The sequence below is a fragment of the Ranitomeya variabilis genome, chromosome 3 (assembly GCF_051348905.1).
Source record: "Ranitomeya variabilis isolate aRanVar5 chromosome 3, aRanVar5.hap1, whole genome shotgun sequence".
Lineage (NCBI taxonomy): Eukaryota > Metazoa > Chordata > Amphibia > Anura > Dendrobatidae > Ranitomeya > Ranitomeya variabilis.
The window spans coordinates 639701519-639727435 of NC_135234.1; the positions used below are offsets into that span (position 1 = coordinate 639701519).

General features: G+C 44.7%; 1 protein-coding gene across 1 annotated transcript in view; it reads left to right on the forward strand.

Annotated features, from left to right (window-relative positions):
• SPRYD4 (SPRY domain containing 4) overlaps nt 1-25917 on the forward strand; it is a 38062-nt gene extending 12145 nt beyond the window's left edge. The window contains exon 2 of the mRNA XM_077297609.1: nt 23338-25917. Within this exon, the coding sequence (XP_077153724.1) occupies nt 23338-23876 (539 nt within the window). The 3' untranslated portion in view covers nt 23877-25917. The remainder of the gene's footprint in view (nt 1-23337) is intronic.

A 25917-nucleotide genomic window follows, 5' to 3' on the forward strand; every position in this document is an offset into this window, starting at 1 on the left:
AAAATAGCTGTTACTTATTCAAATCAGTGAAAATGTGCAATTTGCCCACTTTGATGCCAGTTCTGATGCCCAGAACCCATTTGTGCCAGGCTGGTGTGACATGGATTTCATGTGGGGCATCAGTAGGTATGTAAATCAGGTGTTAGATCAGTGGCACAAAGCTATTTAACCCCTTAAAAATAGCTGTTATTTATTCAAATCTGTGAAAATGGGTGATTTGCCCACTTTGATGCCAGTTTTGATGCCCAGAACCCATTTGTGCCAGGCTGTATTGACATGCATTTCATGTAGGGCATCATTAGGTATGTTAATCAGGTGTTAGATCAGTGGCACAAAGGCATTTAACCCCTTAAAAATAGCTGTTACTTATTCAAATCTGTGAAAATGTGCAATTTGCCCACTTTGATGCCAGTTCTGATGCCCAGAACCCATTTGTGCCAGGCTGGTGTGACATGAATTTCATGTGGGGCATCAGTAGGTATGTAAATCAGGTGTTAGATCAGTGGCACAAAGCTATTTAACCCCTTAAAAATAGCTGTTACTTATTCAAATCTGTGAAAATGGGTGATTTGCCCACTTTGATGCCAGTTTTGATGCCCAGAACCCATTTGTGCCAGGCTGTGTTGACATGCATTTCATGTAGGGCATCATTAGGTATGTTAATCAGGTGTTAGATCAGTGGCACAAAGGCATTTAACCCCTTAAAAATAGCTGTTACTTATTCAAATCTGTGAAAATGTGCAATTTGCCCACTTTGATGCCAGTTCTGATGCCCAGAACCCATTTGTGCCAGGCTGGAGTGACATGGATTTCATGTGGGGCATCAGTAGGTATGTAAATCAGGTGTTTAATAAGTGGCACAAAGGCATTTAACCCCTTTAAAATAGCTGTTACTTATTCGCATGTGTGAAAATTGGTTCTCTGCCCACTTTGATGCCAGTTCTGATGCCCAGAACCCATTTGTGCCAGGCTGGAGTGACAGGAACTTGATGTGTGGCATCACAAGGTATGCAAGTCAGGTGTCAGATCAGTGGCACAAAGCCATTTAACACCTTTAATACCATACCTCAGTGCCCACTTTGATGCCCATTTTTGTGCCAGCCTTCTAATATTTTTATCTATTTTTAAGTGTATTCACAAAAGGACACATGACCGCATATTATTATATACTCAGAATGGTTTATTTTTATACAAAAACCTGAAAAAAACAGAAAATAAAAAATAGCCGAATAAGAAACTGCTGAATAAGAAACCAACTTCAGCCCGAATAAGAAACTGAACGAATAAGAAACCAACTTCAGCATCGTTTCCATTATTGACCCCACATGGGCTTTACTCCCAGCTGTACACCTTTTCCACAGGCTGCAGCCGTGACATCACCGCTGCAGCCAGTCACTAGAATCAGCAGTGATTGTCTGCAGCGGTGATGTGTGCTGTATTAGTGACGTCAGAGTTGCAGCCTGTGGCCGAGCCGTGTCGCTGGGGCAGGGGAGGGCGAGTAAAGGAAACTACACATGTAATCCGCACGTGACTGTACCAGAGGTTTATCAAAGCCAATTATCAGAAGGTAACAAAGAAGCTTTATTTAATGCATGACATCAAAAAGCGAGATAAAAACGTAATGAAAAAGTGCAGGTAACCTAATTTAGCCGATTGGTGTGGAGATGGCCTAAGGGAACCGTCCGGGATTCATGGTAGTTTTGGGAATATGTGCCATGGTTTTTTCCCAGTGTATGTGCAAATTTGTAGGAATGCAAAAAGAATAAAATAAAGTACGGTAATTCTTGATGTTTATGGTGCATGATCGGCTACAATGCTTCGGTCGAGACCTGATATTCCGCTTTTTACTCCTTCTCCCCCTAATGGATACGAGGCTGAAGTTGGTTTCTTATTCGGCAATTTTTTCTTTTCTGTTTTTTATAGGTTTAACAACAAAAAATAATCACAATAATAAAACAATGCAGCGAGGAGCCCTGATGTGAATCCGCTTAAAAATGGCTACAAAAACAATAAAACTGGCATCAAAGTGGGCAACAAAGAGCACTGAAGAAAGGGTTAAATGCCTTTGGGCCACTGATCTCACACTGCAGACATATAGAACAGGGCGCCCCACATCCAAACCAGTTATTTCCAGCCTGGCCCAAATGGGTTCTGGGCACCAGAACTGGCATCAAAGTGGGCAAACAGCCCATTTTCACAGATTTGAATAAGTGATGTTTTTATGGGGTTAAATGCCTTTCGGCCACTGACACAACACTTAAAATTCACAGACAGTGATGTCCTGCATCAAGCCCAGGTCCCTCCAGCCTGGCCCAAATGGGTTCTGGGCACCATAACTGGCATCAAAGTGGGCAAACGGCCCATTTTCACATATTTGAATAAGTAACTGATGTTCTTAAGGGGTTAAATGCCTTTGGGCCACTGATACCACAGTGCATACATATAGAACAGGGAGCCCCACATCAAAAACAGTTCTCTTCAGCCTGGCCCAAATGGGTTCTGGGCATCAGAACTGGCATCAAAATTGGCAAACAGCCCATTTTCATGGATTTGAATAAGTAACTGATGTTTTTAAGGGGTTAAATGCCTTTGTGCCACTGATACAACACTTAAAATACACAAAGTTATGCCCTGCATCAAACCAAGATTCCTCCAGCCTGGCCGAAATGCTTTCTGGGCACCAGAATTGGCAACAAACTGGGCAAACAGCCCATTCTCGCAGATTTGAATAAGTAAGTGATGTTTTTAAGGGGTTAAATGCCTTTGGGCCACTGATCTGACACTTAAAATTCACAGAAAGTGATGCCCTGCATCAAACCCAGGTCCCTTAAGCCTGGCCCAAATGTGTTCTGGGCATCAGAACTGGCATCAAAGTAGGCAAACAGCCCATTTTCACAGATTTGAATAAGTAACTGATATTTTTAAGGGGTTAAATGCCTTTGGTCCACTGATTCCACAGTGCATACATATAGAACAGGGAGCCCCACATCAAAAACAGTTCTCTTCAGCCTGGCCCAAATGGGTTCTGGGCATCAGAACTGGCATCAAAGTGGGCAAACAGCCCATTTTCATGGATTTGAATAAGTAAGTGATGTTTTTAAGGGGTTAAATGCCTTTGGGCCTCTGATATGACACTTAAAATACACAGAAAGTGATGCCCTGCATCAAACCCCGGTCCCAGCAGCCTGGCCCAAATGGGTTCTGGGCACCAGAACTGGCATCAAAGTGGGCAAGCGGCCCATTTTCACAGATTTGAATAAGTAACTGATGTTTTTAAGGGGTTAAATGCCTTTGGGCCACTAATACGACAGTGCATACATATAGAACAGGGAGCCCCACATCTAAAACAGGTCTCTTCAGCCTGGCCCAAATGGGTTCTGGGCATCAGAACTGGCATCAATATGGGCACACAGCCCATTTTCACACTTTTGAATAAGTAGCTGATGTTTTCAAGGGGTTAAATGACTTTGGGCCACTGATCTGACAATTAAAATTCACAGATAGTGATGCTCTGCATCAAACTCAGGTCCCTTTAGCCTGGCCCAAATGGGTACTGGGCATCAGAACTGGCATCAAAGTGGGCAAACAGCCCATTTTCACATATTTGAATTAGTAACTGATGTTTTCAAGGGGTTAAATGACTTTGGGCCACTGATCTGACACCATTATTACATGCATTTTGATGCCCTGCATGAAATTCATGTCACTTTAGCTTTTCCCAAATGGGTTCTGGCCATGAGAATTGGCATCAAAGTTGGCATTGATTTTAATGATTTGAATAAGTAACTGAATTTTAAGGGGTTAAATGACCTTGGCCACTGATCTCACACCACTATTACATACACAGGCTGGAGACACACTAGCGATTTAAAAATCGGTCCTATTTATTGCAGGAAAGTCTGACGAGTGCAATGCAAGTGTCATGTGAGTGTCAGGCGTTTTTTGTGCGAGTACAATCTGACTTTTCACACCTAACACCCGATCTACATCCGACTGCAGTGCGATTTTAACATGAGATTTTACATACAAAAATGTTATTAATCATTTACACATAGTTTTAAAACGTAATATTCTTCAAAACGTGAGTGTATATATATATATATATATATATATATATATATATTATACTGATAGCGTCACTCTGTATGTCCAAAGACTGCGCAAGCGCGACGCGTCTGGATCCCACAGTGTGACGCATCCGGGGAGGAGGATTGTGGCCCAGGAGATCACAGTATGAGTAAGCACTGAACGCATACCGCGATCTCCGACGGAGAAGCAGAGACGTACCAGGAGGGTGAGTATGAAGGGGGAGGGTGAGCCAGGCTATATTCACCTGTCCCGTTCCACCGCTGGGTCTTCCGCATCCTCTGGCTGTGACGTTCAGGTCATAGGGCGCGATGACGTGGTCAGTGCGCGCCCCCTGCCTCAACAGTCACAGCCAGAGGACACGGATGACAGAGTGGCGCGCGGCGGTGGAACAGGGACAGGTGAATATCGCAAGTGCCGGGTGTGACGGCGACAGAGCAGGAAGAGACACCACGCCAGTAGTCAATCCAATAAAATTTATCGGAACAGGGAACTGGGACAACATAAATCAAAGTAATTCTGCAGCGTCCGTAATTAGTCTACAATGAGTCCACACAAAGGGAGCAGATCCGGGGGCGCCACCTGGCAATCCGACGCCAGGGAAAAGAAAAATAATCCTGGGATGGGTTTACTGGATCCAACAGATGAGGGACACAACACCATTCCACGTGGCAGCTTTTAACCCTCCACACACGGGCACCAGGATCTCGCCTCAGCATACGATCCCAGCCCTTCGCAAGTCACCACACAATTGATCAGCCAACACATGAGTCTATTGTTCTGTGTCCTGGGATCCACCCCTCCATGGGGGAGGGCTCCCCCTTCTGGTTGTTGACTCAAGCCTGATTACATAGCAGTCCAGGGACACAGGCCGGGGGAGGGACACGCTGTTACACCGGGGGCCTTAGCCAGCGGCGACTCCAGCACCTGACCCCCATAGTGCGCTGGTGTCCCCGCCTGCTTGGGCACTCAGCGCCCAGCGAGGAGAGGTGAGTATGTCATTTTTATTTTTTTTTAAATCGCAGCATACAGGGCATATTATGCTATGGAGCATCTTATGGGGGCCATCACGATGGGATCAGCACATGACAAAATGGGGGCGCAGAATGGGTGCAGCACATTACAGAATGGGGCGCAGGATGGGAGCAGCACATGACAGAATGGGGGTACAGAATGGTTGCAGCACATGACAGAATGGGGGCGCAGGATGGGAGTAGCATATGACAGAATGGGCGCGCAGGATGGGAGCAGCACATTACAGAATGGGGGCGCAGGATGGGAGCAGCACATTACAGAATGGGGGCGCAGGATGGGAGCAGCACATGACAGGATGGGAGCAGCACATGACAAGATGGAGGCGCACAAAACAGAATGAGGACGCAGGATGGGGCTGCACATGACAGGAAGGGGGCGCAGGATGGGAGCAGCATATGACAGGATGGGGGTGCAAGATGGTAGCAGCACATGACAAGATTAGGGGGCAGGATGGAAGAGGCGCATACCAGGATGGAGACCATGTACCAATATAAATGCTCGCCACCCGGGCGTAGAACAGGTTCAATAGCTAGTGGGTGTGTATATATATATATATATATATATATATATATATATATATATACCAAGAAGACCAAAAACGAACGGCACTGTCTGTGAAACAAGGTTATCCAAAAATTTCGGGCCCAGGTATTAATGAATAATAGTCCTAGCATCAGCCGTGCATCAAGATCATAGGTGCTCTTCTGAAAATACACGAAAATCCATGACCATATGCAAGAAGAAAGAGAAGGCACTCACCGATCTAAAATTCCCAACTTTATTTCATCTTCATGTTAAAAAAAATACTGAACCGTGGAAGCGCAAGCACAGCGCGAAACGGCCGTCGTCTATCCCTGCTCACAAGAACTACGCTCCTCACTCACCCGGCCATGGAATTTTTTAAAACTTTAAGATGAAATAAAGTTGGGAAATTTAGATCGGTGAGTGCCTTCTCTTTCTTCTTGCATATGGAGATTATATATATATATATATATATATACATACATACAGTGCAGCCCAAAAGTTTGGACACACCTTCTCATTTAAAGATTTTTCTGTATTTTCATGACTTTGAAAATTGTAAATTCACACTGAAGGCATCAAAACTATGAATTAACACATGTGGAATTATATACTTAACAAAAAAGTGTGAAACAACTGAAAATGTGTCTTATATTCTAGGTTCTTCAAAGTAGCCACCTTTTGCTTTGATGACTGCTTTGCACACTCTTGGCATTCTCTTGATGAGCTTCAAGAGGCAGTCACCGGGAATGGTTTTCACTTCACAGGTGTGCCCTGTCAGGTTTAATAAGTGGGATTTCTTGCCTTATAAATGGGGTTGGGACCATCAGTTGTGTTGAGCAGAAGTCTGGTGGATACACAGCTGATAGTCCTACTGAATAGAGTGTTAGAATTTGTATTATGGCAAGAAAAAAGCAGCTAAGTAAAGAAAAATGAGTGGCCATCGTTACTTTAAGAAATGAAGGTCAGTCAGTACGAAAAATTGGGAAAACTTTGAAAGTGTCCCCAAGTGCAGTTGCAAAAACCATCAAGCGCTACAAAGAAACTGGCTCACATGAGGACCGCCCCAGGAAAGGAAGACCAAGAGTCACCTCTACTTCTGAGGATAAGTTTATCCGAGTCACCAGCCTCAGAAATCGCAGGTTAACAGCAGCTCAGATTAGAGACCAGGTCAATGCCACACAGCGTTCAAGCAGCAGGCACATCTCTACAACAGATTATTCTATACGGCACCAGAAACAATCACTGACCCATGTAGGTATAGCAACTCATATAACTAAATCATTTATCAGGAGGACAATGAGTGAATAACATACCAAAACTATTATTTCAGATTAAATAGCTCTTTTTATTTAATGCCATAAAACTAAACATAAATACAAAGGTCATTAATATAAAATCATGTGAATCACTTTCAAGTGTTAAATATGACACAGGGTGGAATAGGTCTGACTAAAGGTGCTGAACAGGCAATGGGGGGTCATCATACTACTTTTATACTACGTGCTTAAATAGTCACCAAAGTAGATATGTTACTGCCCAAGCAGATTCCTTCCCCCTTATATTGCCACATTCACACCATCTGCTGTGAATAGTTGATGAAATAAAGTGCCAATTGCCGCTATCAGAATCCAATATTCACATCACATGCTGCAGACAACTTAATCCCTCATTCGTATACTAAAAAGATAATTCCGTTTACCCATAATAAGGTGAGGCGTCCTCCTCCAGCCTGTGTCAGGATCCCCAACGCGCGTTTCGCGTGCAAAATGTCGCTTCCTCAGGGGGCGTGGTTTAAGTGGTGGTTCAGTTAAGATTAAATAGTGCGCCGTTCCGGTCACATGACCGGGCGGCAGCCTATCAGTGATCGCAAGTGGTGCGCACGCGCACCGCGTCCCGTCGCCATATCAACAGGAACCCAAAGCGGACGTCATCCCGTGATCACGTGGGCGGGCCGGCGCCAAGCCTCGCACCTCGCTCACACAGGACGAACGGCCGCATAGGGGCCAAGAGAATGACTACCTGGGACGCGGGGTGCATTATTAATGAAAAAATGCCGCAATTGATTAAAAAAGGTGTTCATATTAAATTATTAATAAAGTGCTCTGTGCATGTGAATTACTTATGAAGGCATATATAGCCACTTCAGAAATAGTGCAATATACTCAAATTAAAGTGTACTGTGCTTATTAATTGACCTTTGTATTTATGTTTAGTTTTATGGCATTAAATAAAAAGAGCTATTTAATCTGAAATAATAGTTTTGGTATGTTATTCACTCATTGTTCTCCTGATAAATAATAACATCTCTACAACAACTGTTAAGAGGAGACTGTGCAGCAGGCCTTCATGGTAAAATAACTGCTAGGAAACCACTGCTAAGGACAGGCAACAAGCAGAAGAGACTTGTTTGGGCTAAAGAACACAAGGAATGGACATTAGACCAGTGGAAATCTGTGCTTTGGTCTGATGAGTTCAAATTTGAGATCTTTGGTTCCAACCACCGTGTCTTTGTGCGACACAGAAAAGGTGAACGGATGGACTCTAAATACCTGGTTCCCACCGTGAAGCATGGAGGAGGAGGTGTGATGGCGTGGGGGTGCTTTGCTGGTGACACTGTTGGGGATTTATTCAAAATTGAAGGCATGCTGAACCAGCATGGCTACCACAGCATGTTGCTATTCCATCCGGTTTGCATTTAGTTGGACCATGATTTATTTTTCAACAGGACAAAGATCCCAAACACACCTCTAGGCTGTGTTATGGCTATTTGACCAAGAAGGAGAGTGATTGGGTGCTACACCAGATTACCTGGCCTCCAGTCACCAGACCTGAACCCAATCGAGATGGTTTGGGGTGAGCAGGACCACAGAGTGAAGGCAAAAGGGCCAACAAGTGCTAAGCATCTCTGGGAACTCCTTCAAGATTGTTGGAAGACCATTTCCGGTGACTACCTCTTGAAGTTCATCAAGAGAATGCTAAGAGTGTGCAAAGCATTCATTAAAGCAAAAGGTGGCTACTTTGAAGAACCTAGAATATAAGACATATTTATTCGGACTCCCATGACAGCACTACGAGAGAGGGGATCCGCCCTTCAGGAACAGGAAACCTACAGAGATACAAAAGGGCGGCACCTCTCCCTATGCATCAGGTGGCAGTAGCCTACATAAACCACCAGGGTGGTACACACTCCGAATCTCTGATGGAAGTAGCAGACCGCCTTCTCCAGACAGCAGAGAGCAGTTTACTATCTTTAACTGCTCTACATTTAAAAGGGAAAGAAAACATAAAAGCGGACTTTCTAAGCCGCAACACCTTAAAACAAGGGGAATGGTCCCTGAACAGAGACATCTTCGGTCAAATCGTCCACATGTGGGGTCATCCAGACGTGGACCTGTTTGCCACCAGGGACAACAGAAAAACAAAAAAATTCTGTTCTCTGAATCCCAGGGAGAATCCGTTGGCAGTGGACGCCTTCCTGATCAAATGGGACTTCCGTTTGGCTTATGCGTTTCCCCCGCTGGGCCTATTACCTCTTGTGGTCAGGAAAATAAGGGAGGACCGAGCAAGGGTCATACTGGTCGCCCCTTTCTGGCCCAAGAGAGCTTGGTTCGCGTGGCTCAGGACCATGTCGGTGGAAGACCCCTGGGTACTTCCGGACATTCCCAATTTACTCCATCAAGGTCCGATCACCCATCCGCAGGTGAAGGGGCTCCATTTGACGGCATGGTGTTTGAGAGGTCATTATTAAAAAACAGAGGTTTTTCCCCAAACTTAATTGATACCCTTATGAAGAGTAGAAAAAATATAACAACAAAGATCTACTCTAGAACCTGGAGGAAGTTCTTGGCCTCTTCAGATTTCAGAATTGAAGAAGGGTTACCAATTAACCAAATTTTAGAATTCCTGCAGAAAGGGTTAGAGCTAAACCTATCCACAAGTACACTAAAAGTACAAGTCTCAGCCCTGGGGGCCCTGTTTTCTTGTAACGTTGCTAATAACTATTGGGTATCAAGGTTTATAAAAGCTTCTAATAGAGCTAGACCTATACACAAGAACAGGTCGGTACCTTGGGATCTCAACCTAGTCCTGTCAGCCTTGACTAGAGAACCGTTTGAGCCCTTACATTCTGCTTCAATTAAATTATTGTCCCTCAAGACAGCGTTCTTGGTAGCGATAACATCTGCTCGTAGAGTAGGGGACATTCAAGCACTCTCTAGACTCTCCCCATATACAGAGTTTTTACAGGACAGAGTAGTCCTAAAACCGGACCCCGCCTATTTGCCAAAAGTCGCCTCACATTTTCACAGATCACAGGAGATAGTGTTACCATCATTTCTCCCTAACCCCTCTAACGCTAAAGAAGAACTACTCCATACATTAGATGTTAGGAGATGCCTGTTAGAATACATCACAGTCACTAACGCTTGGAAGAGAGAGGATGCGTTATTTTTATCCTTCCAAGGTCCTAGGAAAGGGCTTAGAGTTTCGAAGTTCACACTAGCGAAGTGGATTAGGGAGGCTATCTCTCTGGCTTATACTGCAGGTGGAGGTCCGGCTCCGCAGAATCTGAGGGCGCATTCCACCAGGGCCATGGCTACATCCTGGGCGGAAAGATCTGGAGTATCAATCGACCAGATATGTAAGGCAGCTACGTGGTCGTCCCCTTCCACCTTTTTCAAGCACTATCGGTTGGACTTGGGGTGCTCCTCTGATCTCACCTTCGGGTTAAGGGTGCTGCAAGCTATAGTCCCTCCCTAAGGTAGTTTTACATCTCTGTAATTCTCTCGTAGTGCTGTCATGGGAGTCCGAATAAAGCATTAAGCTACTTACAGGTAGCGGCATTTTTCGGAGGCCCATGACAGCACCCTTAGTTCCCTCCCTATTCACGTGGGGGTTGCACTTCCTATAATGTATATAATGAGATATATATATAGATCTCACGAGTGGTATTTGTATTGGATTAGTTTTGTATATAAACTGTATATAATATTTGTGTGCTACTAACCGCGGTAGTCCTCTCAGGCTCTAATATACAACTGATGCATAGGGAGAGGTGCCGCCCTTTTGTATCTCTGTAGGTTTCCTGTTCCTGAAGGGCGGATCCCCTCTCTCGTAGTGCTGTCATGGGCCTCCGAAAAATGCTGCTACCTGTAAGTAGCTTAATGCTTTTCAGTTGTTTCACACTTTTTTGTTAAAGGGAACCTATCACCCCGTTTTTTTCGGTATGAGATAAAAATACTGTTAAATATGGCCTGAGCTGTGCATTACAATAGTGTAGTTTGTGGACCCCGATTCCCCACCTATGCTGCCGAAATACGTTACCAAAGTAGTCTTTTTCGCCTGTCAATCAGGCTGGTCAGGTCGGATGGGCGTGGCTTCTTCCCCCAGATATTGCGTAGTTTTCCGTTGGTGGCGTAGTGGTGTGCGCATGTCCAAGGTCCCCAATCCTGCACGGGGGGGTGAAAATAGCAGCGATGTCCGTTATTCCATTGGTGGTCGGTGGGCGCGGCCATCTTCCTTTGGCCGCGCGTGCGCAGAAGCGGCGCTCTGCTGGCCGCGGCTTCAGGAAAATGGCCGCGGGATGCCGCGCGTGCGCAGATGGAGATCGCGGCGGCCATTTTCCTGAAGCCGCGGCCAGCAGAGCGCCGCTTCTGCGCACGCGCGGCCAAAGGAAGATGGCCGCGCCCACCGACCACCAATGGAATAACGGACATCGCTGCTATTTTCACCCCCCCGTGCAGGATTGGGGACGTTGGACATGCGCACACCACTACGCCACCAACGGAAAACTACGCAATATCTGGGGGAAGAAGCCACGCCCATCCGACCTGACCAGCCTGATTGACAGGCGAAAAAGACTACTTTGGTAACGTATTTCGGCAGCATAGGTGGGGAATCGGGGTCCACAAACTACACTATTGTAATGCACAGCTCAGGCCATATTTAACAGTATTTTTATCTCATACCGAAAAAAACGGGGTGATAGGTTCCCTTTAAGTATATAATTCCACATGTGTTAATTCATAGTTTTGATGCCTTCAGTATGAATTTACAATTTTCATAGTCATGAAAATACAGAAAAATCTTTAAATGAGGTGTGTCCAAACTTTTGGTCTGTACTGTATGTATGTGTGTGTATGTATATATATATATATATATATATTTTATAGTCTTTATATTGCAGAGAGAGATACATAGAAGAATAGCCGGTAATTCATTTGTCAGCCTCTCTAAAATCACTGCTGGAGCCGACAGGATAGAAGACATGGTTTACATACACTAAGTAGATGCAGAATAGTTAGATATGTACTGTATATGTCAGTGATCAATACAATTAGTATAGTGTGTGTGCAAATTAGAGGACATGTATGTAATTAATAAAAGATTATTTTTGGGGGAAAAAAATGTTGCGGGCTCCCGGGTAATTTTCCAATCCAGAGAGGGAAAGCCAGCGACTGGAGGCCAATGTTTATAGCCTAAAAAGGGGTTAATACCCATGGATCTCCCCAGGCTATGCATATGAGCCCACAGCTGTATTTTTAGTGTTTACTGTTGTGAAATTGGATTCTGGGCTCCCCCGGTGGCCACTTGTGGAATTGTACTTGTGTGCATCATCCCCTCTGTTCACCTGCTCCTATCAGGATGTGGGAGTCGCTATATAACCTTGCTCCTCTGTCAGTTTCATGCCGGTCAACAATGTAATCAGAAGCCTTTCTGTGCATGTTCCTGCTACTAGACAACTCCCAGCTAAGTTGGACTTTTGTCCTTGTGTGTTTTTGCATTTTGTTCCTGTTCACAGCTGCTGTTTCGTTACTGTGTCTGGAAAGCTCTTGTGAGCGGAAATTGCCACTCTGGTGTTATGAGTTAATGCTAGAGTCTTAAAGTAATTTCTGGATGGTGTTTTGATAGGGTTTTCTGCTGACCATGAAAGTGCCCTTTCTGTCTTCTTGCTATCTAGTAAGCGGACCTCGATTTTTGCTAAACCTATTTTCATACTACGTTTGTCATTTCATCTAAAATCACCGCCAATATATGTGGGGGCCTCTGTCTGCCTTTTGGGAAAATTTCTCTAGAGGTGAGCCAGGACTGTCTTTTCCTCTGCCAGGATTAGGTAGTTCTCCGGCTGGCGCTGGGCATCTAGGGATAAAAAAACGTAGGCATGCTACCCGGCCACTTCTAGTTGTGCGGCAGGTTTAGTTCATGGTCAGTATAGTTTCCATCTTCCAAGAGCTAGTTCTCATATATGCTGGGCTATGTTCTCACGCCATTGAGAATCATGACAGTTTGACCGGCCCAAAAAAAGGGTTAAATTACTGGCTGAGAAAGGAGAAAAAAAAGAAGTCTGCTACAATTTTTTTTTTTTTTTTTTTTTTCCCCTCTAGTTCTGAGTGTGCTCTTAATTGAATCACTTGCTAGTCTGCCTATACTGCAGCCTTCCTCTCTTTCTCTCCTTCTTATCCTTGAATGGCTCTGTGTTCACCTGTTTCAAATGGATCTTCAGAGTGTAGCTACAGGTTTGAATAATCTCGCCACAAAGGTACAAAATTTGCAAGATTTCGTTGTTCATGCACCTATGTCTGAGCCTAGAATTCCTTTGCCTGAATTCTTCTCGGGGAATAGATCTCACTTTCAAAATTTTAAAAATAATTGCAAATTGTTTTTGTCCCTGAAGTCTCGCTCTGCCGGAGACCCTGCACAGCAGGTCAGGATTGTAATTTCCTTGCTCCGGGGCGACCCTCAAGACTGGGCTTTTGCATTGGCACCAGGGGATCCTGCGTTGCTCAATGTAGATGCGTTTTTTCTGGCCTTGGGGTTGCTTTATGAGGAACCTCATTTAGAGCTTCAGGCGGAAAAGGCCTTGATGTCCTTGTCTCAGGGGCAAGATGAAGCTGAAATATACTGCCAAAAATTCCGCAAGTGGTCTGTGCTTACTCAGTGGAATGAGTGCGCCCTGGCGGCGATTTTCAGAGAAGGTCTCTCTGATGCCATTAAGGATGTTATGGTGGGGTTCCCTGTGCCTGCGAGTCTGAATGAGTCCATGACGATGGCTATTCAGATCGATAGGCGTCTGCGGGAGCGCAAACCTGTGCACCATTTGGCGGTGTCTACTGAGAAAACGCCAGAAAATATGCAATGTGATAGAATTCTGTCCAGAAGCGAGCGGCAGAATTTTAGACGAAAAAATGGGTTGTGCTTCTATTGTGGTGATTCAACTCATGTTATATCAGCATGCTTTAAGCGTACTAAGAAGCCTGACAAGTCTGTTTCAATTAGCACTTTACAGTCTAAGTTTATTCTATCTGTGACCCTGATTTGTTCTTTGTCATCTATTACCGCGGACGCCTATGTCGACTCTGGCGCTGCTTTGAGTCTTATGGATTGGTCCTTTGCCAAACGCTGTGGGTATGATTTGGAGCCATTGGAGGCTCCGATACCTCTGAAAGGGATTGACTCCACCCCATTGGCTAGTAATAAACCACAATACTGGACACAAGTGACTATGCGTGTTAATCCGGATCACCAGGAGGTTATTCGCTTTCTGGTGCTGTATAATCTACATGATGTTTTGGTGCTGGGATTGCCATGGCTGCAATCTCATAACCCAGTCCTCGACTGGAGAGCTATGTCTGTGTTAAGCTGGGGATGTAGAGGAACTCATGGGGACGTACCTTTGGTTTCCATTTCGTCATCTATTCCCTCTGAGATTCCTGAATTCTTGTCTGACTTTCGTGACGTTTTTGAAGAACCCAAGGTTGGTTCACTACCTCCGCACCGGGAGTGCGATTGTGCCATAGACTTGATCCCGGGTAGTAAATACCCTAAGGGTCGTTTATTTAATCTGTCTGTGCCTGAACACGCGGCTATGCGAGAATATATAAAGGAGTCCTTGGAAAAGGGACATATTCGTCCTTCGTCATCTCCCTTAGGAGCCGGTTTTTTCTTTGTGTCTAAGAAAGACGGCTCTTTGAGGCCGTGTATTGATTATCGACTTTTGAATAAAATCACGGTTAAATATCAATATCCGTTACCACTGCTTACTGATTTGTTTGCTCGTATAAAGGGGGCCAAGTGGTTCTCTAAGATTGATCTCCGTGGGGCGTATAATTTGGTGCGAATCAAGCAGGGGGATGAGTGGAAAACCGCATTTAATACGCCCGAGGGCCATTTTGAGTATTTGGTGATGCCTTTTGGTCTTTCAAATGCCCCTTCAGTCTTCCAGTCCTTTATGCATGACATTTTCCGCGATTATTTGGACAAATTTATGATTGTGTATCTGGATGATATTCTGATTTTTTCGGATGACTGGGACTCTCATGTCCAGCAGGTCAGGAGGGTTTTTCAGGTTTTGCGGTCTAATTCCTTGTGTGTGAAGGGTTCTAAGTGTGTTTTTGGGGTTCAAAAGATTTCCTTCTTGGGATACATTTTTTTCCCCCTCTTCCATCGAGATGGATCCTGTCAAGGTTCAGGCTATTGGTGATTGGACGCAACCCTCTTCTCTTAAGAGTCTTCAGAAATTTTTGGGCTTTGCTAACTTTTATCGTCGATTTATTGCTGGTTTTTCTGATGTTGTAAAACCATTGACTGATTTGACTAAGAAGGGTGCTGATGTTGCTGATTGGTCCCCTGATGCTGTGGAGGCCTTTCGGGAGCTCAAGCGCCGCTTTTCTTCCGCCCCAGTGTTGCGTCAGCCTGATGTTGCTCTTCCTTTTCAGGTTGAGGTCGACGCTTCTGAAATCGGAGCTGGGGCGGTGTTGTCGCAGAGAAGTTCCGACTGCTCCGTGATGAGACCTTGTGCTTTTTTTTCCCGTAAATTTTCGCCCGCCGAGCGGAATTATGATATTGGGAATCGGGAGCTTTTGGCCATGAAGTGGGCTTTTGAGGAGTGGCGTCACTGGCTTGAGGGGGCCAGACATCAGGTGGTGGTATTGACTGACCACAAAAATTTAATTTACCTTGAGTCTGCCAGGCGCCTGAATCCTAGACAGGCGCGCTGGTCGTTGTTTTTCTCTCGGTTTAATTTTGTGGTGTCTTACCTACCGGGTTCTAAGAATGTTAAGGCGGATGCCCTTTCTAGGAGTTTTGAGCCTGACTCCCCTGGTAATTCTGAGCCCACAGGTATCCTTAAAGATGGAGTGATATTGTCTGCCGTTTCTCCAGACCTGCGGCGGGCCTTGCAGGAGTTTCAGGCGGATAGACCTGATCGTTGCCCACCTGGTAGACTGTTTGTTCCTGATGATTGGACCAGTAGAGTCATCTCTGAGGTTCATTCTTCTGCGTTGGCAGGTCATCCTGGAATCTTTGGTACCAGGGATTTGGTGGCAAGGTCCTTCTGGTGGCCTTCCCTGTCACGAGATGTGCGAGGCTTTGTGCAGTCTTGTGACGTTTGTGCTCGGGCCAAGCCTTGTTGTTCTCGGGCTAGTGGATTGTTGTTACCCTTGCCTATCCCGAAGAGGCCTTGGACGCACATCTCGATGGATTTTATTTCGGATCTGCCTGTTTCTCATAAGATGTCTGTCATCTGGGTGGTGTGTGACCGTTTCTCTAAGATGGTCCATCTGGTTCCCTTGCCTAAGTTGCCTTCTTCTTCCGAGTTGGTTCCTCTGTTTTTTCAAAATGTTGTTCGTTTGCATGGTATTCCGGAGAATATCGTTTCTGACAGAGGGACCCAATTCGTGTCTAGATTTTGGCGGGCATTCTGTGCTAGGATGGGCATAGATTTGTCTTTTTCGTCTGCTTTCCATCCTCAGACTAATGGCCAGACCGAGCGGACTAATCAGACCTTGGAGACATATTTGAGGTGTTTTGTGTCTGCGGATCAGGATGATTGGGTTGCTTTTTTGCCTTTGGCGGAGTTCGCCCTCAATAATCGGGCCAGCTCTGCCACCTTGGTGTCCCCGTTTTTCTGTAATTCGGGGTTTCATCCTCGATTTTCCTCCGGTCAAGTGGAATCTTCGGATTGTCCTGGAGTGGATGCTGTGGTGGAGAGGTTGCATCAGATTTGGGGGCAGGTGGTGGACAATTTGAAGTTGTCCCAGGAGAAGACTCAGCTTTTTGCCAACCGCCGTCGTCGTGTTGGTCCTCGGCTTTGTGTTGGGGACTTGGTGTGGTTGTCTTCTCGTTTTGTCCCTATGAGGGTTTCTTCTCCCAAGTTTAAGCCTCGGTTCATCGGCCCGTACAAGATATTGGAGATTCTTAACCCTGTGTCCTTCCGTTTGGACCTCCCTGCATCCTTTTCGATTCATAATGTTTTTCATCGGTCATTGTTGCGCAGGTATGAGGTACCGGCTGTGCCTTCCGTTGAGCCTCCTGCTCCGGTGTTGGTTGAGGGTGAGTTGGAGTACGTTGTGGAAAAGATCTTGGACTCTCGTGTTTCCAGACGGAAACTCCAGTATCTGGTCAAATGGAAGGGATACGGTCAGGAGGATAATTCTTGGGTCACTGCCTCTGATGTTCATGCCTCCGATCTTGTCCGTGCCTTTCATAGGGCTCATCCTGATCGCCCTGGTGGTTCTGGTGAGGGTTCGGTGCCCCCTCCTTGAGGGGGGGGTACTGTTGTGAAATTGGATTCTGGGCTCCCCCGGTGGCCACTTGTGGAATTGTACTTGTGTGCATCATCCCCTCTGTTCACCTGCTCCTATCAGGATGTGGGAGTCGCTATATAACCTTGCTCCTCTGTCAGTTTCATGCCGGTCAACAATGTAATCAGAAGCCTTTCTGTGCATGTTCCTGCTACTAGACAACTCCCAGCTAAGTTGGACTTTTGTCCTTGTGTGTTTTTGCATTTTGTTCCTGTTCACAGCTGCTGTTTCGTTACTGTGTCTGGAAAGCTCTTGTGAGCGGAAATTGCCACTCTGGTGTTATGAGTTAATGCTAGAGTCTTAAAGTAATTTCTGGATGGTGTTTTGATAGGGTTTTCTGCTGACCATGAAAGTGCCCTTTCTGTCTTCTTTCTATCTAGTAAGCGGACCTCGATTTTTGCTAAACCTATTTTCATACTACGTTTGTCATTTCATCTAAAATCACCGCCAATATATGTGGGGGCCTCTGTCTGCCTTTTGGGAAAATTTCTCTAGAGGTGAGCCAGGACTGTCTTTTCCTCTGCTAGGATTAGGTAGTTCTCCGGCTGGCGCTGGGCATCTAGGGATAAAAAAACGTAGGCATGCTACCCGGCCACTTCTAGTTGTGCGGCAGGTTTAGTTCATGGTCAGTATAGTTTCCATCTTCCAAGAGCTAGTTCTCATATATGCTGGGCTATGTTCTCTCGCCATTGAGAATCATGACAGTTTACTGGTTATTAAAATAGGGTGGCCCTCCAAAAATGACATGGGGTACCCTTATAATTAAATTCCAGAAAAGGCTATGCAGACGGCTGATATTCATAGCCTAGGAAGGGGCCAGCAGGGAGGGCAGACTCAGTGACGTCAGCACTAGTCTCTGAAGCTGCGCTGGCATCATCTCATTCAGTCACCAGTAGTTTGCAGCCATAGCGGTCGCATTTCAGCACCGCTCCTAGTTGCAAACTGTATTTTCCCCAGATATGGATTACTGCGTGGGACAGAACGACTGACAGGTATGGTATATTGTTGGTTTGTTTTTTTTTATTCATTACAGGAGATCGAGGGTGTCTCATGGATTAGCTGAATAATAAAGATGGCAAACTGTGTTTATTGTTTTATTTAATTAAAAGACTTTATTCTGGCTGCGTCTTTATTGAACCTCTATCAACTATAGGATTATTAATGGATAGCTGTCTTATTGACACCTCTCCATTACTAAGCCGGGCTTGATGTGACCTTACAATTCAAAGGTCACATCAACCACCCAACTATTACCCCATTGCCACCGCTACAGGGCAGTGGGAAGAGAGAGGCTAAGTGCCATAATTGCCATAAATCATGCAGCTGCGTCAACAAAAACTAAATCTCTGAGCAGTCACAAATACTCGGAGATTTCCCGAGCAACAAGTATATTCACTCATCACTATTAACTACCTGCAAAAAACACTTGATGAACTTTTGATAGTAGTTTGCAAACCCCAAGAAGCGTTGCAAATAGTGATGAGCGAGTATACTCTTTGCTCGGGCTTTCCCGAGCACGCTCGGGTGGTCTCCCGAGTATTTGTGACTGCTCAGAGATTTAGTTTTTGTTGATGCAGCTGCATAATGTATGGCTGCTAGCCAGCCTGAGTACATGTGGGGGTAGCCTGGTTGCTAGGGAATCCCTACATGTAATCAAGCTGTCTAGTAGCTGTAAATCATGCAGCTGCGGCAAGGAAAACTAAATCTCTGATCAGTCATAAATACTTGGAGACCACCCGAGTGTGCTCGGGAAAACCCAAGTAACGAGTATACTCTCTCATCACTAGTTGCAAACCCTTCAAGTCACGGGGCTGAACCCAATCACTAATAGCCTGCACCGTCTTGGGATCCATGCGAAACCCCTCATTGGAAACAATCAAACCCAAAAATGATAACTCCTGTACAAAAAATTAACATTTCAAATTTTGAAAAAAGTAGTTTTTCCCTGAGTCTATGAAGGACAGTACGCAAATAGTGCAAATGGGTTTCACTGTCAGGGGAGTAAACAAAGATGTCGTCAAGGTAAATAACCGCAAAGCGACCGTTCAGATCAGCAAACACAACATTAATAAAATTTTGAAAATTGGCCAGGGGTGTTTGTTAGCCCGAAGGACATAAACAGATTCTCAAAAAGAACTTCTCACGTGAGAAATGCCGTCTTCCACTCGTTTCACTCTCAAACACTTATCCAATTATAGGCTCCCCACAAATCCAACTTTGAAAATCATTTGGCCCCAGACAATTGGTTACACAAGTCAGGAATGAGGAAGTGGGTACGTGTTTCTCACAGTGATTTTGTTGAGTTCCCGAAAGTCGAAGCGAGGACTCAAACCACCATCTTTTTTTCTTTACAAAGAAAAAGCCAGCTGCCACAGGAGAAACGTAAGGGCGGATATGCCTCTTACGAAGACTCTCGGCAATATACTCCTTCATGGCCAGCCGCTCAGGACCAGACAGATTAAACAAACGGGCCTTGGGCAATTTAGCCCCAGGAATTAAATTGATGGCACAATTAAAATATGGATATGGCGGTAGAACCTCAGCCTCGCTTTCAGAGAACACGTCTTCAAAGACCTTCAGGTACTCCGGAATAGCTTCCAGACTGACAGACAACACAGATACAGACTTCAAAGACTTAGATAAGGACCATTGAACAATTTCCTCAGTAAGCCAGTTAATAACAGGGTTTTGATGCTGTAACCAAGGCATTCCCAACACCAACCCACTATATTTGACCACTTTGATGCTAATTCTGGCGCCCAGAACCCATTTGGGCGAGGCTGGAGGGATCTGGGTTTGATGCAGGGCATCACTATTTGTGTATTTTAAGGCTATGTGCACACTTTGCGGGATCCTCTGCGGGTTCTCCCGCAGCGGATTTGATAAATCTGCAGGGCAAAACCACTGCGGTTATCCCTACAGATTTATCGCGGTTTGTTTTGCTGTTTCCGCTGCGGGTTTACTCCTATACTATTGATGCTGCATATGCAGCAATATGCAGCATCAATAGTAATGTTAAAAATAATAAAAAATGGTTATATACTCACCCTCTGATGTCCCGATCTCCTCGGCGCTGCAGGCGGCGGTCCGGTTCCAAAGATGCTGTGCGAGAAGGACCTTCGTGACGTCACGGTCATGTGACCGCGGCGTCATCACGGTCATGTGACCGCGACGTCACCGCAGGTCCTGCTCGCACAGCAACCCTGAGACCGGACAGCCGCGTGCAGCGCTGAGAGGTGAGTATATCATTATTTTTTTTTTTTATTATTTTTTTTTTTTTACACTAATATGGTTCCCAGGGCCTGGAGGAGAGACTCCTCTCCTCCTCCCCGGGTACCATCTGCACATGATCCGCTTACTTCCCGCATCGTGGGCACAGCCCCATGCGGGAAGTTAGCGGATCAATGCATTCCTGTGTGTGCAGAATCGCAGCGATTCTGCACAAAGAAGTGACATGCTGCGGAATGTAAACCGCTGCGTTTCTGCGCGTTTTTTCCCGCAGCATGTGCACAGCGGATTGCGGTTTCCATAGGGTTTACATGTAAATGTAAACGCAATGGAACCTGCTGTGGACCCGCAGCATCAAAATCGCCGCGGATCCGCTGTAAAACCCGCAAAGTGTGAACATGGCCTAAGTGTCAGATCAGTGGCCCAAAGCCATTTAACCCCTTAAAAACAGCAGGTCCCTATTCAAATCTGTTAAAATGGGCTGTTTGCCCAGTTTGATGACAGTTCTGATGCCCAGAACTCATTTGGGCCAGGCTGAAGAGACCTGGTTTTATTGTGGGGCTCCCTGTTCTATATGTATGCACTCTGGTATCAGTGGCACAAAGGAATTTAACCCCTTAAAACACCACTTATTCAAATCTGTGAAAATGGGCTGTTTGCCCACTTTGATGCCAATTCTGATGCCCAGTACCCATTTGGGCCAGGCTGGAGGGACCTGGGTTTGATGCAGGCCATCATTATCTGTGTATTTTAAGCATCAGATCAGGGGCCCAAAGTCATTTAACCCCTTAAAGTTAGATACTTAAATCAATAAAAATGGGCAGCTTGCCCACTTTGATGCCAGTTCTGGTGCCCAGAACCCATTTGGGCCAGGCTGAAGGGACCTGGGTTTGATGCAGGGCATCAATATCTGTGTATTTTAAGTGTCAGATCAGTGGCCCAAAGGCATTTAACCCCTTAAAAGCATCAGTTACTTATTCAAATCTGTGAAAATTGACTGCCCACTTTGATGCCAGTTCTGATGCCCAGAACCCATTTGGGCCAGGCTGGAAATAACTGGTTTGGATGTGGGGTGCCCTGTTCTATATGTCTGCAGTGTGAGATCAGTGGCCCAAAGGCATTTAACACTTTCTTCAGCGCTCTTTGATGCCCATTTTTGTGCCAGTTTTATTGTTTTTGTAGCCATTTTTAAGCTGATTCACATCAGGGCTCCTCACTGCATTGTGTTTTATTATTGTGATGATTATTTTTTGTTGTTAAACCTATAAAAAACAGAAAAGAAAAAATTGCCGAATAAGAAACTGACGAATAAGAAACCAACTTCAGCCTCGTCTAATGGATTGACTTTTCAACATTTTTAAATGGTCGCATATAAATTTGGCTAAATCTATGAAAATGCGGAGGATCTGTCTGTTTTGACAAACTCAATATAAAAATGAGACTTGGTGCAAAATTACGGTACATAATTTATAAAAAATCTGTTCACCTTTTATTTATCTAAAAACTAAAAATAACACAAATTGCGCCAGAATTCTGTACCGTTCACCCTCATGACCACTGCAGCCAATCACTGGCTTCTTATATGTTTGTTTTTGTAGCATCAGACCTTATGTAATCTCAGTATAGGAGAAACCGAAACTGGCCAGGATCTCCACAGCATGGAAGGGAGACATATGTATTTTTCCTTCTATTTTCTGACATTTCCTGCTGGTTAAACAATATGAAAAAAAAATCCTAAATGAAAAAATCCCTGGACATTATCCGCTCTTAGAATTTGACTTGGTATTGGGCCACGTTCAGTATTTTACCTCAGTATGTGTAAGCCAATACCAGGGTGATAAATACAGAAGTGGTGACGTGTTTCTATTATACTTTTCCTGATTGTTCCTCTCCTGGTTTTGGTTTACAAATACTGAGGTAAAATACCGTGTGAACCTGGCCTTATACTTTCCTTTGAAGTTTTGCTCTGGTTACTCAGCCCCAATTAGTCCTTGTCACTCTGATCCAGTAGAGAGAGACATACTGATACATTCTGGAGGTCTCTGTCCATGAGACTGAGGAGCCATAAGGGGGCCCTGTGACCATAGCAAGTTTAAGAGGAGCAAGGATGAATTGGTGGAGATCAGGGAAAGCAATTCCACCAGCTACATTTAAGGTGTCAGTTGATGGGCAGGGAGCACAGTGGAAAAAAATTAACATGAGGATTAGACAGAAGGTTGTAGGACTAGGTGGAAAATTTAAAGGAATTCTCCAACTATGGGTGATAGGCCATGGTCACACTATCAGTTTTTGGTCAGTATTTTACCTCCCTATTTGTAAGCCAAAACCAGGAGAGGAACAATCAGAAGAGAAGTATAATAGAAACCCGTCACCACTTCTGTATTTATCACCCACTCCTTGTTTTGGCTTACACGTACTGAGGTAAAATCCTGACCAAATACTGAATGTGTGAACGTGGCATTAAATGTATGATTGTTTGGGCCCAGCTGTTGGATCTGTGAGTCATCTAGGCTTCATTGTTGCACCATGCGTGGGAATACACCTTCTGTACTGCGCATGAGTAAGAAGTACAAGGCAACAGTGCAGCCAAGCCAAGGGGGATGTGAGTGGAGCTTTAAGGGAGGGTTTGGAGACCAGACTAGCAGTGTCACGCCATGACTATTCAACTCTAATTGGCATACGGCGCACAGTACATTGTAAGGTTAACATCCTGCTGAACAGGACAATTGATAAAGGGGCATCTTTTCAAGCTATTCTTCAGCAGTATGTGCAGTGGTGGTGGAGACAACTATATTGGTTTAGCTGGATATTTTCATTTATTTTTTAAGAGTTAACAAGATCTACTTACTAGAAACTAATCTTTTTTTTGTTTCTCCTGATGCAGAAATCTCATTTAAACTAGACGAGAAAACTGCTCACAGTAGCCTGGACCTGTTCAAGAAGGACACAGGGGTCATCTATCGTATACTAGGCCTTGAGCCCTCCAAAGTCCCTCAGAATCTTGAGCGTTTCCGTGAATGGGCGGTTGTTCTTGGAGACACACCAATCATGAGTGGTCGCCATTATTGGGAGGTGACTGTGAAGAAGTCCAATGAGTTCCGCATCGGAGTGGCAGATGCTGACATGTCCAGAGATGAATGCATTGGTGTAAGCAACCGTTCATGGGTCTTTGCGTATAGTCATAAAAAATGGAGTGGAATGGTCGTAAAGAAAATAATCCCCATTACCAACATTGGCCATCCGAGCAAGGTGGGCCTCCTGGTGGACTACGAGGGTGGAAAACTCAGCCTAGTGGACCCTGAAAAAGGCTCCCTTGTCCATACTCTCAATGCTGACTTTCGAGGTCCGGTTGTGCCCGCGTTTGCCTTGTGGGATGGAGAACTTCTTACCCACTCGGGCTTGGATATCCCTGGTAATATATAAAGCTCTACAATAAAAGTGCCTCATCAGCTGAAATCATAGCCTGGCATTAAACTGCTCAAGCTTTTGTTATTGGTGTTCAGTGAGAACGTTTTATAGTCTTCAGTATTTCAGTTATAAACCGCATCAACGTGAAAATTGGCAATTATATTTTCCTAAGTACAATAAAGACATATTCTGATGTATCTAAGGGGAGAATAAGTCAATGACGGCTTGAAATTGTGGCTCCAGCACAGAAAATGACTTGCTTTAAGTACGGACTCATTATAAGGGCCTTACCAAATGTGCAGAATGAGATGGGGAATTATTTATTGTCATCTTTGTGGAAGGCTTTACTCTTCTCCAATATTCTTACTAAATCACTGATCACTGTTTTGTGGGGTGGGGTTTTCAGTGTTTTTTTTTTTGTTTTTTTTTACTTATGATTGTTGTAATTAAAAACAAAAAGTCAATTAATAGTGAACCCCAGTGACTTTAGGATGACTACTCAACCTGCTCATACTGGATTTGGTCTGGATCAATAACCTCTTGACCTTACAACTGGCCACTAAATATACCACAATAATGAAACATGAGTATGGCGAGTTATCCATGCTCCCTTAAAATCCCCATACATATTAGACAGTAGTCATCCAAACCCATTGATTTCAGCAGGATCACCCGACCATCTGTTATGAATGGGGGCCTCCCAACTTTTCCCTCAACATATGATGTATCGTAGGGGAAGAGCAGGATCTGCCGTAATTAATTTCAATCTTTTTGTTCAACATGAACGTAAACTGCAGCCCTGCTTATGGGGAAGTTGGGTGAGATAGTTGTCAGCCAAACGATCGCTTAATTGACAAGTATCTAATGTGTATGGCCAGCTTTAGGGCTCGTGCAGACAACCGTATCTTCGGTACGATTTTCATGGAATGACAGAATAGAGAAGATGGAGATGTTTTTTTTTTTCTCTTCGTCTTTTCTTCATCCGAGATAAATGGACCGCACTGTGATCAAACTCTGATCAGTGTCATCAGTTTGATTAGCATAATTTGCCCAATTCTCTTGGATGAGAGAAAATACAGTGGTGTGACTGTAGCCTTGCAATCATGTTGGTTTTTACATTCAGCCTATGAGAAGGTCCATATCCCCTCCACCCATACACTTTAGATAGCTGCCGGCCAAAACATCGTAAAGCCAATGGCTATCACACCCAACTCTCCATATACGGAGTGCTTGCTCTGCTGACCGCTTATGTGTTCCCCATGATAGAACCACTGCCAGACTCCTCTGGCAGCAGCTTACCTTGCCGAGAACAAAAAGCTCTGCAACACAAAATTGGAAAGTCCAGATCCTTATTTCCTCTAACATCACCTGCTGAGGTATGTATTGGGGCATTATGGGGTATTCTCAAGTTGTCTCTCTCTAGAGCAGCAGAACTCCAGGCTTTCACTTCCATGTTGCTGGCGGGGTCAGGCAATCCTCCTTGAGTGGCAGTTCTGTCTCAGTTTCCTGATACTTCGGTGACACATTAATGATCTGTCAGTGCTTGTTCTTCAGTCTACAATTTTCTGACTATATTTGATTGTAGAAATAATAAGGCCTCTGAACATGTGAGAAGTGCTCTGGACCCTGCTGATTTTGCAGGATTGCTAACAGTAGCTCAGGAGTTTAGAGGGAGTTGAGCAGTTAACTGCTGCATAGAAATTATGGGCTGAAGAGAGCTGACTGGAATCTTAGCACTTAACGCGTGGTTGATCTTCTTGACAGCCAGCTGTACACTGTGTAAAATAAAAGCTCTCCTACCAGGAGAATGACAGCTGATAGAAAAAGCAAATCAATTGCAAACTTGCTTATTTTCATGCTGTCGAACTATACCAATTTCATCACATGAGAATACCTATATAATGAAATGGCAAAGACCCTGAGCTAGATGTAAAGGACATACATTTCCCTGCCAATTTAATGACTTTTTTTTCTATAAAGGCTGGCTACACTTATACATTTGCAATAATATTGATTGTGCAAAATAAATATTTTGACCACATGTTGCGGATGCAGA